Below are 18,721 nucleotides of genomic sequence, written 5' to 3' on the forward strand. Positions count from 1 at the left end.
TTTATATATACGATACTGCTTTGTGCTTTTGTGGACGTTTAGAATAGTTTATATTGTTTAATTTTTTTTCACTCAGCGCTCTGGCTTTTGTTAGTTTAAAGGTTAGTTTTAGTCCTGGCTAAACTTTGATCCACTTTGTACTAAACTCAATGGAGTGACTGAGGTTCTGCCAAGGACAAACTCATTTGATTGATGGGGGAGAGAAAAAGATATAAGGTCAAGGTCAAAATTTTGATCCAGTAGTTATATTGAGAAAATAATGAGATTGGATATAATGAGAAATTGGTCACAGATACACCTACTGTTGTTTTAGGACAACTTAACTTATTGATGATCTCTCAGGTGTTGTTTTTCCAATGAATGAATTAATGAATAAGCAAGCTTGCCTTTAAAACACAAATATTTACCTAATACAATGAAGAAACCTCATGCCTTCCAGATGTTGGGCAGTATGTCTCATGGCCAGTTTGCTACTTTGCTCACTTCATATCTCCTTATACAAATAATAATAATAGTAGTAATAACAACTTCATATCTCCTTATAAAAATAATAATAATAGTAGTAATAATAACTTCATATCTCCTTATACCAATAATAATAATAGTAGTAATAACTTCATATCTCCTTATACCAATAATAATAATAATAATAATAGCTTCATATGTCCTCTGGAATGCCATGATGCATACTGTTCTTTTCCTTACCACGCTACACAGACAAAACACAGTTTTACTTTTACACATACTGTTTTAGATAAAACAACGTGAGCAGTCACCGCATATGAATCTCAAATGCAACATCTTTCAACCAATCACATAACTTTACTGATCCACGCTGAGGGCAGCGGCCCACCGATCTTAGTGCAGAGCTAGAGAGCAGGTGGAAGAGGAGGCAGAGCGCTGTGTTCAACTTGCAAGCTGAAGTAGCCACTGTTTAGTGAAGGCATCTTTCAATTCAACATCAAACACTGAAGTCCATTTCCTATCAGTTTTTGAAAAATCAAGAAAAACCACCCCAACACAACTTTAGAGACAGATGATATCACCATTTGTTGTCTTGTAAATGATGAACTAACTACACATCATGGCATAAATTATGTTGATTTCATTATGACAATAAAGGAACAATAACAATAATTATTATTTGACATCTATACAACACCATGACCTGGGCAGAAAATGAATGAATGATCATTCATTCATTTTCTGCCTATTATTGGTGTCTGAATCATGATGTCCGCAGACTAGGCAGCTCATTCCACATTTCGCTATCCTCAGCCAAGTCCTCTAACTCTTCCTGGGGCATTAGAAGGCATTCCCAACTAGCTGGTAGATATAATCCCTATAATAATAATCATAATAATAATATCTTCTCATCTTGGAATAAGTGGGTATAGAAAATGAATGAATGAATGAATATAATTTCATGACTTCTCCATTTCATGTTGATGCTGATCATTCTGTTACTACGGGAGGAGACAACATGGTTGAAAACTTTCATGAATCACAAAATACATTTTATTAGCTGAAGAGGAGAAGCAACAACAGATATATTTAATTTTATGATAATCATTTTTAATTTAAGAATATAGAAGCAGAATCAACTTTGGCAGGTGAGAGACGATGTGGTCACTGGTTCGCACCAACCCATATCACATGACCCTGTGGGTGAAAAAAACAAAAAAGTTACTCAGATATTTATCAAGTTTTCTGTTTCATTCTTTATGATGCAAATGTGTCAACTGTCTGTTAGTTATTTCATAATGATTCACTTTAAATGACTGACCACAGCTGGAAGAAACAAGAGCCACATCAGATTTTGCACTAAAATGTCAATGATTTCAAAGGTGCACAGCGTGAAAAACTGCAGTGATACTGTGTTTTCTGGGTAATAAATAGGGATGGGAGAACACATTTTCTCAAAACCAACAAGATATGATGATTTGAGCAGGTTTGGTGGAGACTGACTGAAAAAGTGAGTAATTCAAACACCTGACAAACAAAGAATATAAGCTCGTTGGTTTTTGGGGAGAACACTGACCTTCTCACCTCTGCTTGCTTGGCTGATGATGCTCAGCCTCTAGTCTCCGCTTCCACGCCTTCGGTGGAATGTCTTGCGGCTCCCTGAGCCTGAGGTCTGCAGCTGTCGTGGGTGCAGGAAGATGATGAGCAGCGTCACCAGTTTCTGCTTCTGCTGAGTGAGCAGGCTGCTGTGGAGGATGTCTTCCATGGACGGCCTCAGAAAGTCCTACAAGAGAGATAATTTTTTTCATAAGGAATGTGATCAACAACACACATCATAGATAAGTCAGAACAATACTTTTAATGGGGGAAACTTCAATTTTTAAAGATGTCTGAGTTCCTCAGACCTCAAAGGTCACCTTGAGCACGTCGCAGATAAACCAGATTGGTGCACGCTACTAAAGTGCACAGATTTTAATATGGATCTCGTGAAGATGGACGTCTTTGATTCAGCCACCCAACTGCAATGAGCTTCCTTTATGGACTGAGATTGTCCAAATTTCTTCCCACCACAAACATTGTTACAGTTTGAAGAATCAGCATTTTAACCCCTCGTCAAATCCACGAGATAAAGATAGAACATGTTGTTGCAGCTTCATGTAAAATTGACAGAAGTGAATGTTTTGAATGACAGCACACTAATAACAGTGGATCTTATCAAAACTTGCAGTATGTCGCCGATTAGGGAGTTCAGCTCATCTGAATAGTGGGGCGGAATTCTTTTGAACTTCCCACGGTTGATCCTGTTGAGACATTTTCCTCCACCAGCAAACGGAGGCCTGAAGAGGAGAAATTTGACAAAAAAAAAGTATTTTGTTTTGCTGGTAACAAATTTGATACAATCAGCTCTGTTATGAGTTTCAATATTTACTTTAATGCACACAGCTCATAAATGAGACACCCCATGACCAGATATCAGACTTTTCATGGTAAAAAGTCTTGTTCAGTTTTTGCTGGAAAAAAGGAAAGAAGTTTTATTCTGCATTTATAACATGACAGTTCATGGTGGCGTTACAAAACGTACATTAATCTATGTGTTGAAAGAATGAATGAATGAATGAATGAGTTTATTCGGCACACAATTCAACAACAAAAACAAAAACTCATAACAAAGCAACTTTACAAAAGTCCTGTGTGGCCGAAAGGGTGAGGGCAGAAGCAGAGCTTATGAATACCCACCCCTTATACTAAAAAATAAACATATACACAGAAACAAATTTCATAAATACATATCTACACAATCACACACACACACATATATATAACACATATACATACACATACGCAGATATATAAACGTACACATACCTACGTGTACATACATACATACGCACACACGATCACAATACCAAAAAGAAAAAAAAAACGTGCAAACTTAGTCAATGAACTCAAATTTACAAAATATAACCAGACAATACTGGCACACAACACACAAACCCGAAAGTAATAAGACCTAAGTTTTCAACTATAGCATGCAATTTTGTTATTCTTGTAATGTCTTTTAAAGCCTACTAACGTACCAAGTACTTTAATGTTGTCGGGACCGTTGTTCCAGATGTTAACACCTTTGACAGATACACAATGACTTTTTGCAGTAGTTCGGATCCTTGATTTTTCAAACAATAAAATTCCTCTCAAATTATAACTGGAGTCCCTCAGTTTAAACAGATCCTGGACATGTTGTGGCAGCAGTTTATTTTTAACTTTATACATAATTTGTATTGTAAAGTAATCAACCAAGTCCCAGAATTTTAGAATATGCAAACAGGCAAACAATGGATTCGTTGCTCACAATGTGATTTGTAACAAATAATTCTTACAGCTTTCTTTTGCAACAAAAATACTGGCCTCCGCCAGGGCTGCCCTTTGTCACCGGTTCTGTTCATTATTTTTATGGCAGAATTTCTAGGCGCACCAGGGTGTAGAGGGGGTCTGGTTTGGGAACCACAGAATCTCGTCTCTTCTGTTTGCGGACGATGTGGTTCTGTTGGCTTTGTCAAATCAGGACCTTCAGCGTGCACTGGGGCGGTTTGCAGCCGAGTGTGAAGCGTCCGGGATGAAAATCAGCACCTCCAAATCCGAGGCCATGGTTCTCGACCGGAAAAAGGTGCTTTGCCCTCTTCAGGTCGGTGGAGTGTCCTTGCCTCAAGGAGGAGTTTAAGTATCTCAGGGTCTTGTTCACGAGTGAGAGACGGATGGAGCGTGAGATCGATAGACGGATCGGTGCAGCATCTGCAGTGATGCGGTCGCTGTAATCGGACCGTCGTGGTGAAGAGAGAGCTGAGTAGGGGGGCAAAGCTCTTGATTTACCGATCGATCTACGTTACGATCCTCAACGCTATGGTCATGAGATTTGGTCATGACCGAAAGAACGAGATCGCGAGTACAAGCGGCCGAGATGAGTTTTCTCCACAGGGTGGCTGGGCGTCCCTTAGAGATATGGGTGAGGAGCTCGGTCACATCGGGAGGAGCTCGGAGTCGAGCCACTGCTCCTCCACGTCGAAAGGAGTCAGTTGAGGTGGCTCGGGCATCTTTTCCGGATGCCCCCCTGGACACCTTGCTGGAGAGGTGTTCCGGGCACGTCCCACTGGGAGGAGGGCCCCGGGGAAGACCCAGGACACGCTGGAGGGGACTACATCTCTCGGCTGGCTTGGGAACGCCTTGGGGTTCCCCCAGAGGAGCTGGGGGAGGTGTGTGTGGATCGGGAGGTCTGGGCGTCTTTGCTTGAGCTGCTGCCCCCGCGACCCGACTCCGGATAAAGCGGAAGAGAAAATGGATTGATGGATGGTCTAACAATACAGTCAATAATGTTTTTAATCAAAGACATATCAAAACTATCACTATCAATTGATCTTTTCTGTTGTGGGCTGGGGTGTTTGGCTGGCTTGGGTTGTTGTTTTCTGTTTCTCCCACCAGGTGGTATGCATTCAGGACTGAGGTGGCTGAGCATTAGGACCTCACCCTGAACACCTGAGGCTTGTTTCACATGCAGGTCATCAGGACTCACAGCTGTGGTATATTTTGTCTTAATCAGAGATTGCTGCATTTAAACCTTGAATGCACAGTGTGTGATTGCCAGAGACTCGACCTTGTGAGCAGACGTGTGAGATCGACGTCAGGAGAACAATCTCACCATCACGGACGCAGAGGACCGCTCCAGGTTTTGACGCCACAGTCTGTGAAGGAGGATTGGGTGAGTTCTCACGCTCTTCAGCACACTTCCTGAGGTAATTCGGTTTTGGTGACTTTTATGAAGTAATGACAGTGGATTTGGTGTCCCTCACACCTTGTGTTAGTGTGCTGTCACGTTATGCTAATTGTCTAATCAGCTTCTGCTGCAGTGGAGATTGAACTGAGTTGTTCCGTGCCTGCAGGGTAAGAAGCTGATGTATAGATTTAAGCCAGGAAGTGTTTGCTGATTGCGTGCACCTTTGAGTTGTGTCTCTCTGTGTGGAGTTGGACTCACCTCATGTTTTCTTTCTTCACAGACTTGGTTTGTCGCGCCACCTGGGGGGTGTCGGCGGGGTCCCTGGGTCCGAACTGCTGTGGCTCCGGACCATTTGCGCTGTTGAGAGCGCGCCGTGTTTCCACCCTCACCAGACCGCGGACTTTTTGGTTGTTTAGCACTGCACACTGTTATGTTTATTAAATTCTGTTATCTTTTGAACCGTGCTCTGCTTATTTTATGCTGGGTCCTTTCAAACGCTGGGTCGGTGCTCCGACCGCGTCCGAAACATAACATTTTCCCCCTTGAAGTTACGAACATTATCAATTATTTCATATTCATCAGTTTCTTTAATGAACATTGAATCCTGAATTTTATTAATTGTTTTACAGTAATCAAAAGAATGCAGTCCAGAAGACACAATCGAATCAGCTAATTTTTACCCCACATTTACAAAGTAATCATTAAAATTATCTGCTATAGCTTTATTTTCCTTAACAACTATACCAGTTTGTGTAAAAAAGGGCAGGATATTCTTTAACACCTTTTCTCTTATTTATGACTTCATTTAAAATCTTCCAAGTACCCTTAATGTTTGTTTTATTTTTTTCCAATAAATCACTATAATACTGCCTTTTACAAGATCGCATATTAGTTAGCTTATTTTTATATGTCTTATATCTTTTCTCAGCATCAAATGTTCTTAGTTTTAAGAAGTGCTTGTACAGAAATTTTTTCTTTTTACATGCATTTTGCAGTCCCTTAGTAATCCACGGTTTGTCAACATTATGCTTATTTCCAACATTTGATACAAAAGGGTAATGTTTATCATATAAATTAGAATATAATTTGTGATGGGGCACGAAAACGGGGCACTTTCTGGACGGGGGGCACAATTTCATTTCGGGCATGAAATGTGGGGTGGCAGGGGGGTATGGGGGGGTTATCGTTTGGTTTAGGGGTGGGAACCAACCCAGTCTCATGGCAATTCTTGGGACTAGGTTACAAAAAGTACATTAATCTATGGGTTCCTGGAGGGGGTACGAAAATGGGGTATTTTTCGTAACAGGGGCACCAATTCATTTCATGATGGGGGCTCAAAATGCAAGCGGTCTGGGGGGGGTCACGGTTAACGTTTGGTTATGGTTATGGTTCGAGTCAGGAGAAGGGGAAGATGATAAATCGGAAAATAAAAACAATCATGTCACGAAAGCGCCCACTTTTCATGACAGGGGCACGGAAAAAAAAGTGAAATCGGGCTGGAGGGAACACACTAATGCTATGGTTATGCAAAATGACAAACAAAAATCATGTCATGAAAATGACGCGGTTTTTGTGATGGGGCACGGGAAAAAAATTTTACCAGGTTAGTACCAATGAGATCAAGATCTCTTTTACAAAGGAGACCTGGACAGGTTTTAAAGTTTCCAGTCCACCTCCATGTGAGATCTTAGTAAATCAGGACATCTGTCTGGTTCTGTACGGGGGAGCTGCAGCAGGTTAGCACCATGAACAACTCCACCTCCAATAAAACATCCCAAAATCAGTATGATTTCACAAGTCTGACCACCACCATTTTCACACTTTCGTCTGAAGATAATTTGATCTGTATTGAGACTAGAAGAAACAGTATTTGGCAGTTTTCTGATAGCTTTCACAGATATGTTTTCAGTTGAAAACTGTTTGTAGAAAATGGGTGGATTTACTTAATTTAACTTTACTTAGATTTATTTACTTTCCATCAGACTTTCTCTGAATTTTCTGGCATTTCCCAAAAGCACCAGAACTGACTGTAGCCAACACCTCAAAGTCTTTGACTGAAGACATCTTGTTACTCTGACCTGAAGTTCTGACCTGCTCTTTCCAGCAGCTGACCAGAACTGAATATCCTGACAAACTGACGTTATGACGTTTGAGCTGTTCTCAGTCAAGGGTCAAGTGGAACGCATTCTAACGTTGCAATTATTCGAAATAAAGGTCTCATGACCTGTCTCCTGTGCCAATATGGATTAAACCTGGTGGAAACATGGCTACAACAAACAAATGTTTTTTTATATGTTTGTTTGTTTTAATAGCCAGTGAGAAACATGTTCAAACTCTGTGCGTAAAAGATGCACAGTTTGAACATGTTTTGTTTTAATAACCAGTGAGGAGCATGTTCAAACTGTGCGTAAAAGACGCACAGTTTGAACATGCTCATCACTGGCTATTAAAACAACAAACAAAATGTAAAAACAAAAATTAAATGCTCCGAATTGGAGATTTTTTTAATATGTTTGTTTTAATTCGAGCGAAGCGTCGCGCAGCAGCGCGAAGCTCACTCATGGTACAGGGCGTCCTAAACAGGAAGTGCCAATTTTCAAATCCACAGTAAAACAGGAAATGTTCAAATTTCAGACACTTCCTGGATTGACAGACGAGATCCCATGGAATCTCGCGGGAACTGAGTGGCAAGCTCGCAAACGACAGACGTCATCAGCAGCTGACATTCTTTCTCTCTGTCTGTCTTTCTTTCTTTGCCAGCGTGTGAACACAGTTTTGTCTCACAGGTCGTGCATAATGAAGCGCATGACGTGTACTGCAAGTCAACTCCTGCGCTAAGAAATTATTTGAAAGAAGGTTTTGTCCGGATTAGAGGAAATTGCAGCAGGCGTAACAGCACCAAGTGTCATCAGTTTTTAAAATACAAACACTGGACAAATAATAGTGGCAGCTCCCTTGTTTTGACCCCCCAGGGTCGCCACAACAGATCCAACGTGGATCAGCATGCTGATACCCTTCATAAGGCAACCCCACATGTGGCAGGGAACACTGAAACTAAACGCGCTTGGTTTGGGTCCGCATTTCATGGATCAATAAACGACACTGCTGTTCAAGGACTGAGTTGTATTCCATGTACATCTGGATGAAGCGGGCAGTAACTTAACATACGTGCTTATTTAATTTTATTTTGCGCTTGCGCTCATCAACACGTGCAAAATCCTCATTCATATGCTGGTTTCTTCGTCACATTACAGCCCACCATGAACTGCACATTTACTCAATCAAAGCACAAAACATTTTCCTGCCCACACACTTTTGCACTCGTTTTTTCAGATCGTCAGGTCAATTCCGTGGACAGCTCCACCAACAGTAAAACATTGTAAAATCAGTACCATTCTCATTCAATTCAATTAAAAAATGTCCTCTGGTATGGAAAATATACGTTTACTTTGCCAAAGCAAGTGTGACATAAAACAAGTGAATATGAAAATTCAGTAAGGTATATCTTATATATTATATTCCAATTCTAAGGTGGAACTATGCCAGTATACAAAGGTATATCTAAATATCTAAAAAGGAAAAGGAAAATAGAAGAGTAGAAAAGAGAAGAGTAGAGCCACTTAGGTGCCTGGTCTTGAGAACCAGGGATGGTAGGTTAAACTCTCCCTACCCCACCAAGCAACTCAAGAAAAAGGTATATATAATATAATAAATAATAAGACATAAGAAGGATAAGACATCACAGGAGAAGACTTATCAAACGCAAAGGAACCAACTATTTGTAAGCTACGATGAACGTTGCTAAGGCCGGCTAGATAAGCTAATGTTAGCTGTTAGGTATAACTAATTGTACCCCACTCCTCAATATTTACTTAAATATAATAATACTGAAAAGGGGGGGGGGAGACAAGAAAAAGTAAAGCGTGTAGAAATGTATATGGAGACATAAGTACATATATCTGCAGAAAAGAGAAAAACGGAGGGCGTTTTAATCATCAAACCTGCAGCTGCCAGCGTTACACGTCTTGCTGTTTCTTCTGCTTATATTTCTGACAGTATTCAGTAGCTTCGCTCTCGTGTGGGAATATGGGCATAAAAGAATAGAATAAAAAAAATTATGCGTTCACTTAAAAAAACTATAAAATATCCTATAAGGCATGTAAACAGTTGTGCATTATTATAATGTTGCAATAAATAGAACTGTAGACGTACGAGAGAATTAACTTTAAATATTAACAGAAGAATAAATTTGTGTTTGCGTAGATGGGGAGAGGAGGGTTTCCAGTTTGGTGGGCTCAGGGTCTCATCGCTGCTTTTTTGCAGCTGATGTGGTCCTGTTGATTCATCGTTTTGCCAATAATTCACAGGTTGCTTCATCAGTTCGCAGCCAAGTGTGAAGTGGCTGGGATGCAGATGAGTACCTCTAAATCTGAGGCCATGGTTCACAGCAGGAAACCGATTGATTGCCTACTTCAGGTAGGGAATGCGATCAGTCAGAGGTGGTCAATGTGGCCCGGGGAAGAGAAGTCTGGGATCCTCTGCTGGAGCTGTTGCCCCCGCCACCCGATCCCAGATAAGCGGTTGAAGATGAGTGAGTGAGAGAGGTTTTGGACAGAAGTGATGATTTGTCAGTCACACAGAACCACATATTATGGTGTCACTGAATCACAAAGAACGTCTGTTCACAGCGTAAAATTAACACTGACAGGTGGGTCCACAATGGGGCAGTGTTGACCCATATAGAACGGTCAGTGTCAGTGTCAAATGGCAACCCTGTCATTTGATAAAAAAAAAAATGTTATTGGAATGTGGAAATATTGGTCTTGGCCCAGAACATGGAGCAGTGTGGACCCATCTAGACACTGTCAGCATTAATTTAATACTGATGATTTTGCTGTGTTGTGCCTGGCTGCGATTTGTTGGTGTTTTTTTCATCCTTGTTTGTCCTGTTACATCTCAGATTATAGAATTACGAGGTCTGTTAGAAAAGTAATCCGACCTTTTTATTTTTTTCAAAAACCTGATGGATTTGAATCACGTGCACTTGCATGAGCCAACCTTGAACCTTCGTGCGCATGCGTGAGTTTTTTCACGCCTGTCGATTGCGTCATTTGCTTGTAAGCAGCCTTTGTGTGAGGACGGGTGGAGTCTCTTGTCGTTTTTTCTTTGCAAGGAAATGGCGGAACAACTGGAGCAGCGCGACTGCATCAAATTTGCCAGAAAGTTAGCGACAGCCAGGTGGAAACCATTCGTATTATTCAGACGGCTTTCAGTGACGATCCTATGGGCATCACACAGATTAAGGAGCGGTACAACCGGTTTAAAGACGTCCGCACAACGGTGGAGAGCGCGCCGCGCTCCGGTCAGCCATCAACATGCTGAAATGACCAGATCATTTCCAAAGTGAACGCTGTGGTGATGTGGGACCATTGTGTGACTATCTGAGAAATTGTGGAAGAGGTGGACATCAGCACTTTTTCGGCACATTCCACTGTGACAGAAGATTTTGCCATGAAAAGAGTTGCAGCAAAATTCATGCCGATAGCTTTGGCACGAAGCTGATGGCGCAGCAAAAGCGTGGAAGAGCTGGGCATGTCACAATATGTCCTGTGAGACTTCAACACGGTGGCGCTTTTGCTCTCCACCGTTGTGCAGGCGTCTTTAAACTGGTTGTACCGCTCCTTAATCTGTGTGATGCCCATAGGATCGTCACCGAAAGCTGTCTGAATAATCTGAATGGTTTCCACCTGGTTGTCGCCCAGTTTCTGGCAAAATTTGATGCAGTCACGCGGCTCCAGTTGTTCCGCCATTTCCTTGCAAAGAAAAAACGACGAGAGACTCCACCCATCCTCACACGAAGGCTGTTTACAAGCAAAAGACGCAATCGACAGGCATGAAAATACTCACGCATGCGCACGAAGGTTCAAGGTTGGCTCATGCAAGCACATGTGATTCAAATCCATCAGGTTTTTGAAAAAAATTAAAAGGTAGGATACTTTTCTAACAGACCTCGTACATTTTAATTTATCTGCTCTGTGGTCCTGAAGCACAACAGAAGAAAGATGAACAGTGGAGAAGCAAAAATACTACAAGTGAACCTAAAAGTGTTCCAGAATAAAAATGCCACTTCATACATGGAATATATCTATGTAGCAGAGCTTTTCCATTTATTCATTTTTCTCATGAAGACCAGATTATGATCCCAGGTCTGGGCTTCACACCACCTGTCCAGAGGGACTTGTAGACATCCATCCATCCATGTACATACGAGGTCTATTAGAAAAGAAACCGACCTTTTTATTTTTTTCAAAAAACTATATGGATTTGAATCACGTGCGATTACATCAGACAAGCTTGAACCCTCGTGCGCATGCGTGAGTTTTTTCACGCCTGTCGGTTGCGTCATTCGCCTGTGGGCAGGCTTTGAGTGAGCACTGGTCCACCCCTCCCGTTGGAATTCCTTTGTCTGAGAACTTCCTGAGAGATTGGCGCTTTGCTTGATCAAAATTTTTTCAGAAACTGTAAGGCACATCCAAGTGGACACCATTCGAGAAATTCTGTGGTCCAGCCCTCTCGGCTGAATTCCTTTTGGATCTGTGAGGAATATCCGAGTGGACACTATTCGAGAAATTAAGCTGGTTTTCGGTGAAAAGTTTAATGGCTGATGAGAGATTATGGGGTGTTTCTGTCGGTGTAAGGACTTCCCACAGAGCAGGACGTCGTGCAACGCTTCCAGGCGCCATCGTCGGCCTGTTTCGACCTGAAAACATCCTAATTTAAGGCTTAATTCACCCAGGATGTCGTGAGAGAACAGAGAAGATTCAGAAGAGGCCGGCATGAGGACTTTATGCGGACATTCCACTGTTAAAGACATTTTTTAATGAAAGACGTGCGCGCAAATTCGCCGAGTCGTTTCCGTGATGACTCGACGAATCTGTGTGCGCCGCGACAGGAAAAACACCTCCGTGTTGAAAACCATTTGTAAAATTCAGGCGGCTTTTGATGTCTTTCAACAAGTGAGTAACTGAGAAATTGTTTAACAGCTTGGGCATGTTCCAACTTGCCCGTTAAGGTTTCCAATGGAGGTGTTTTCCTGTCGCGACCCCCGCGGTCGGGTCCGGCCCGACATGCGATTCTGCCCGCACGTTCTTTCATTACAAAATGTCCATTAACAATGGAATGTCTGAATAAACTCCTCATGCCGACTTCTTCTGAAAGTTCTCTGTTCTCTGACGACTTCCTGGATCAACAGAGCCTGAAATGTGGAAGTTTTCAACTTGAAACGGTGAGACGCTGCCGCCTCGAAGCGCAGATCGCCGTCAGGCGCCGTGGGCCATCCTTACGGCGACACTACCAGACCAAAATCTCTCATCAGCCGTTAAAATTTTTACAGAAAACCAGCTGAATTTATCGAATGGTGTCCATTCAGTTGTGCCTTACATTTTTGAAAACTTTGATCAAACAAAGCAGCAGTCTCTGAGCCATTCCTAAACAATGAAAAAAATCGATGAGAGGGTGGGCGTCTCCTCACTCAAGACTGCCCACAGGCGAATGACGTAACCGACAGGCATGAAAAAACTCTTGCATGCCCACAAGGGTTCAAGCATGTCTGATGTAATCACACGTGATTCAAATCCATATGGTTTTTGAAAAAAATAATAAGGTCGGATACTTTTCTAATAGACCTCGTATATTTATGTGGGAAAGTGTGTTTTAACATTTGACTGGTACTGTATGTATTTTTTTCCATCTTTGTTATTGATTGTATAGTCTGAGAAGTTGGCCTGCTTGGAGTGTGGTCTGCTTGCGCTTCTGAAGCACCTTGTAGCGACGTCTGATTGGTGCTATATAAATTAATTCAATGAATTAAATTGAAATTAAATTGAATCAAGAGTCTCCAAGTCCCTTTGAACAGATTCCTGAAGCCCAGACTTGGTATCACAGCTCGGTCTTTAAAAGACTAATTAATTCATAACCTCTACTCAATATTTCATGGATGAAGTGGGATGAACGAGCGTAATTTCATAAACACAAAGGTATCACCCTGGGTGTCACATGCCTTCAAATTGAGTAACAAATGATGTGTAGCCTTTGGGTGTCACTCGTAAATGCCAAAGCTTTTGTCGATTATATTTGTTTTCGTTTGTTTGACTGGTTGCTTTTATTCGAAAATGTCTAGTAGATGGTGAAGTATAAACTCTGTCGTTTGGTGCCGGCAGTTAATTTTTAAGTACGCCTAAAAAACCAAGCACTTAAAGACAAGTCTGTATGTGGTTGACCCGATTTACTGTAGTTCTTGGAGTTCATGAAAGCAGCATTTGTCAGGCAGATTCCCATGATGCATCTTGGCTCAATCGAACAGCGATAGCGAGAGCGTCTGATTTTCGAAAACTACTGTACTGTTTCCAAAGGGTTTTGTTGTCAAATCAATGCAACAATTAATATTTTTCACCCAATTTAAAAATGAAATAAATAAAATCAAATAAAAGCCAAATGCATTATAAAACTGTATCTCCACGACCAGCACTTTCGTTTTGCATCCATTTTACAGTTTTAATTTAAATGAAAACACAGACATCCACATTTGTTTTTGAAGATCGATGCAGTCGGATTGAAATCCATTCTTGCAGTCATGTCGTGAAGCTGTGATGGTAAATTCTTGAATTCTTTTCACTTTTGTGGCATTAAGTGGAGCTGAGGCACTGAAGAGAAAGTGAAAGCGGCCTGTGGACTGTGGCCGCGGTGACAGATGACATCACCTTTTGTTGTCTCGAAAATGACGAATTAACAACATATTGTGAAATAAATTCTGTTAATTTCATTATGACAACAAAGGAACAATAACAATTATTATCTGACAACTACAATTTCACCATGAATAGATAACAGGCAGAAAATGAATGAATGATCATTCATTTTTTTCTGACTATTATCTGTGTTGCTGTCATGGTGTTTGCAGACTCAGCAGCTCATCCCACATTTCACTGTCTTCAGCCAAGTCCTCTAACTGTACCTGGAGCATTACAAAGCATTCCCAATCAGCTGGGAGATATAATCTCGATAATCATCATCATTATAATAATTTCTTAACTTCTCATCTTGGAATAAGCAGATATAGAAATGAATAATGATTAATATCACAATGACTTCTCCAACTGAATTTAATGTCTGTGCTTGGTTGATAAGTGGAGCCCAGACCTCGCACCTCAAGGAGAAATGGGTTCTGCAAAGGAGTCCAGTATTTTGAGGCAGATTTGAATTAGGATGTCTCATTTGCAAACACCAAAAGCCATTCTTGCTGTACCTGTGGTGCTGTTTGCTACCGGTAGCTTCATCAGACGATGACCTCCGATGCACACTGAGAAGGTTTGAGGTGACAAATTTTTTGAGTCAATTTGTTTGAGTCATTTTACGCTCCCATCCTCACCTGTCGTCATGAATTTTGAGTAACGACGGAAAGAATAAGATCACAGATACAAGTGGCAGAATTGAGATTCCTTCGTCGGATATCTGGGCTTACACTCCTGGACAGGGTGAGAAGATCGACTATCTTGGAGGGCCTTGGAGTAGAACCGCTGCTTCGTCACACTAAAAGGAGCCAGCTGAGGTGGTTCGAGCATCTGGTGAGGATGCCCCCTGCTTGTTGCTGAAGGGATGTCTTCCAGGCATGTCTAACTCGCCCCGGTGAAGACGCAGGACACAGTGAAGTAATTATATTTTCCAGCTGACTTGGGAACACTTTGACATCCCCTGGGAAGAGGTACAGAACTTGGCCAAATTTAAGGAAGTGTGGAATGAGCTGCATGGTCTGTTGTCACCATGACACAGACCTGGATAAGTGGCTGAAAATGAATGAATGATTGAACAAATGAATTAATGTACAGAGTCCCTAAAGCAAAACCAGACACATATTGAGTAAATAAAAATATGCAAACTGTCACGATTGTGGGGGTTGTTAGGTATTTTTATGGGTTTGGTTATATATTGTTACGGTTTTGTCTTTTGCTTTGCTTCACTGTGGTTTTATCTGTTTCTTTTTGCTTGGGTTTGGTGACACTGCTTGCTCTTGTCTGTCACTTGAGTCTATGGTGGTGGGCGGTGCTTCCTCTGTTTTCCACACCCTGCTCTACAACTTTCCTGCACATGTTTTCAATCAACTACTCGTCACACCCTGTATTTAAACTTCTTTCCCTCACTTCCTTGCCAGATCATTGTGGTTTATGCCTTCACTTCCAGCCCTGTTCTTTGCTTTGTTCCTGATCTGTTTTTGTCATGCTGTGTTTCATGACTACCTGCTCGTTTTTTTGGACCACGCCTTAGCCTAATGTTTTTGATGCCGTTGCTGATTTTGGACTGCTTTACCGTGTACCATTTTTTCCTTGTTAACCCTGTATGACTTTTGACTTGACCTTTCTGTGTCTGAGCTCAGCATTTGCATCCAGCCTTTCCTCGTCTCCAGACCTGATAGAAACTGTTCGTGTGTTTGATTTCTGGTTTGGGGTTTGAGGCATTTGGTTAAGATCTGTATGAGGACCTTTCTGCTTATGGTCAGGATGAAGAAACCCAGGCCCCCTGGGAGTGAGACAGTCACAGCTGAGCTGTTCCTCAAAATGTCTGCAGATGCAGATGGACTTTTTGGTGTATTCAAGGGGGTTTGGACAAACAGTGTTCTTAACTGATGTGGCTTCATTTGAAAAGGAAAAGTTTTTGGTGCTTTGTGAGCATTTTGGTAATGACTTCTCCAGTTCGATAATTTCATGTCTATACTGATCAACATATTGTGTGAAGAGGCAGAGTGATGGATAACTTTTATGTTTTACAGCCTGAACAACAGGGCTGAAATGTTTTGTAATTTCTTTAAAATCAACAAATAAATAATAAACAACAAAAACAGTGCAGCCCTCAATTTTCTGAAAAGGAAGAACAGCTGATGCATTTTCTTTGTCAAAGTCAAAATTTTATTTGTTGTAAAATGTTACAATATAGAATGTGTCAGCTGTATGTGCTAGAAAAAAGTTTATCAGTGATGAACAGGCATTTAGATTGGAAAAAACAAACATTCAAATTGCAAAACTAAATAAATAAATAAATAAATAAAATAAATGAAGCCTTATGCCCTGCATGGGACAGTAAAGTTGATTAACACAAGTACAATAAATAAATAAATAAAGCAAATAGTTCTAAAATAAAAACTGTATATAAAAAGCATAATTTAATAGGTAGTTATGAGTGATGCAGCCAGCAGGTGAACTCTCTGGAGGTGGAGTTTAATTTCCTTCCTGACCAGTTCCCAGGCTTCAGCAGTGCGGCCCTGCAGGGGAAAAAAGTTTGTTGTTATTATTATAAAACAAATAAAGACCTGCTAATCCTCGTCATTAACTTGGGAACAACTACATGGTGTCTTGATAAAAAATATTGGGAATTTGGAAAGACAGGAACTGGACGATATTTAAAGAAACCTGGAACTTGGTTGGACAAAAAGTATAATGTTTTGCAGTGACTGCTGAAAATATACATGTTAGATCAATTATGGTGACGTGCATTAATTATATCAGTGGGAGGAGCTTATACCATCACCGGTTTTGTGCTTTTCTGGACATAATACTGGCAGAATAAACTGATTTAGTGCATTTATGCTTTTATATATAAAGCCCTCCAGACAGACACAGAGAGATGGACTCACCATTTCCTTTATGTTGCGTGAGAGTCTCTTGAAATACATGTGCAGCTTCTTGTTCATTTTCTTGTGGCTCTGTCTTGTAATCTAAATTAATTACAAATTAAAACTTATAATCTTACTTTTTGATGGTGGCTTGCTGTGATAACACAATAAAAGTTGTTACACTCAGACTCACACAGGAGCGCAGGCCTTCCACTTGCTTGGTTAGCAGGTTGAGGAAGTGTTCCACTGGGTTCTTCTCCCAGGACACAGAGCTCTGATCCTCCTCCAACACAACCACCACCTCCTCTAGAACCTGTGCCATGAAACCAAGCCGGTCCTCAGCCTGAAGATCAAGAAAAGATGACAACAACCATGTGCATGTTTTCACCACTTAGAAAAAAACAAACAAAACAAAACAGAAAATATCATGATCCAAAACATTTATAGAACACGAAGTCATATATACATGTTTTGTATTTATTTTTTTCTGTATTTATAGCTTTTCTCTGGTCTACATTAATAGTGTCAAATATTTTCCTGCTTTTTTGTCCTCCAGATGATAATGTTTATGTTTAGAATCTGATCATATGAACAGGTGCCTGACATTAACTGCCACTGTCCACCAGATGTCACTATCACAGGATTTTGACCACCAAGAAACACCGACATCATCATTCAGTGGTTTCTATGTTTCAAACCACTCAGTCTTTTTTTTTCTTCAATATAACAAATCCCACTTGATTTCATCCCAACATGTTCATACAGAGAGTCATTGGCTAAAGCAACTGATTCAATAAATGTGTTGAGCATTGTAAAATTTACAAATGATTTTATGAAGCAATGCCAGTTATTATCAAAAATCATTATTCTTCTGAGTTGCTTCAATTCCAGTTTGTTTATGAGGGTGTGTTTCAAACGGTGTGGACTACCTGTCGCTATTTTAGTATTTGAAGCATTCTGACATTTTGAGCCATTTTAAATTTCATATCATATTTCAATTCCTATTTGAAGCATTTCAAAATGTGGAATTTTTGATCAACTGGGCTTTAGAAGTAGCAAACAAACAACACTCACTTATAAATAATATTGGTCATATATTATGATAAATCCCTTCTTGAAATGCTAAGGAATAAAATTATATTTACAAAAAACTTATAATAAAAAAAACAAGACCCAGAGGCCTTACAGTGTTAATTGAAGTAGCAAAATAATAATAAATGAATAACCAAGTAATTTCCACTGTACCCTGGATGTCACCATTGCAATGTTTAAAGCTTTTTGTTTTTTTTTAATTACAATTTTTTTGAAGCATTTGTTTTATTCTGTGTTTTGTTGATTTCAAACAGGGAGTTTGTGAGCTTTTTTAAAACTGCAAATCACTTGCTAAATAAGTTGTTTCATTTGAATGAACATGTCAAAAAGCTTCATTTCTGGCAACTGTGTGTGAACTTTTTGTGGTGGTGGTGGTGGTGGTGGGGTTAACCCTGAAGTCCACCCCGTAGCTCCGCCTATACGTGTGGGACAAAGACTTACTGATGCTGCAGACGCATGTGTGTAGAGATGATGAGGGAAGGCCACACTGTTCACTTCAGCATTCTCCGTGATGTTGGTGGAATTATTAGTCTGTATTAAAGACAAAATCGTCTTTTAACCACAACATAAAAAATAACGTGAATGTGCTGATGAGACATGAGGTGAAGAAGTCCACTTACCATGGTGTCCAGCAGAGACAAAGACTTTTCACTGTACTGTGTGAACTTATGGTCCATCCAGCTGCAGCTCAGTGACACACTGACAAACAGACACACAAAGAAAATCCTCTCCAGCAT

At 40.6% G+C, this 18,721-nt stretch overlaps 1 protein-coding gene across 1 annotated transcript; it reads right to left on the reverse strand.

Annotated features, from left to right (window-relative positions):
- Positions 1-16,395: 16,395 nt before the first annotated feature.
- On the reverse strand, positions 16,396-18,721 carry LOC117530792 (interferon a3-like). Its single transcript, XM_034193723.1, has 5 exons — positions 18,605-18,721; positions 18,426-18,515; positions 17,086-17,235; positions 16,914-16,994; positions 16,396-16,541 (listed from the first exon to the last, which is right to left on the reverse strand). The coding sequence occupies exons 1-5, from the start codon at positions 18,719-18,721 to the stop codon at positions 16,443-16,445; spliced, it is 537 nt and encodes a 178-aa protein (XP_034049614.1). The 3' UTR covers positions 16,396-16,442.

This window comes from Thalassophryne amazonica, chromosome 18 (assembly GCF_902500255.1).
Source record: "Thalassophryne amazonica chromosome 18, fThaAma1.1, whole genome shotgun sequence".
NCBI classification, from domain to species: Eukaryota; Metazoa; Chordata; class Actinopteri; order Batrachoidiformes; family Batrachoididae; genus Thalassophryne; species Thalassophryne amazonica.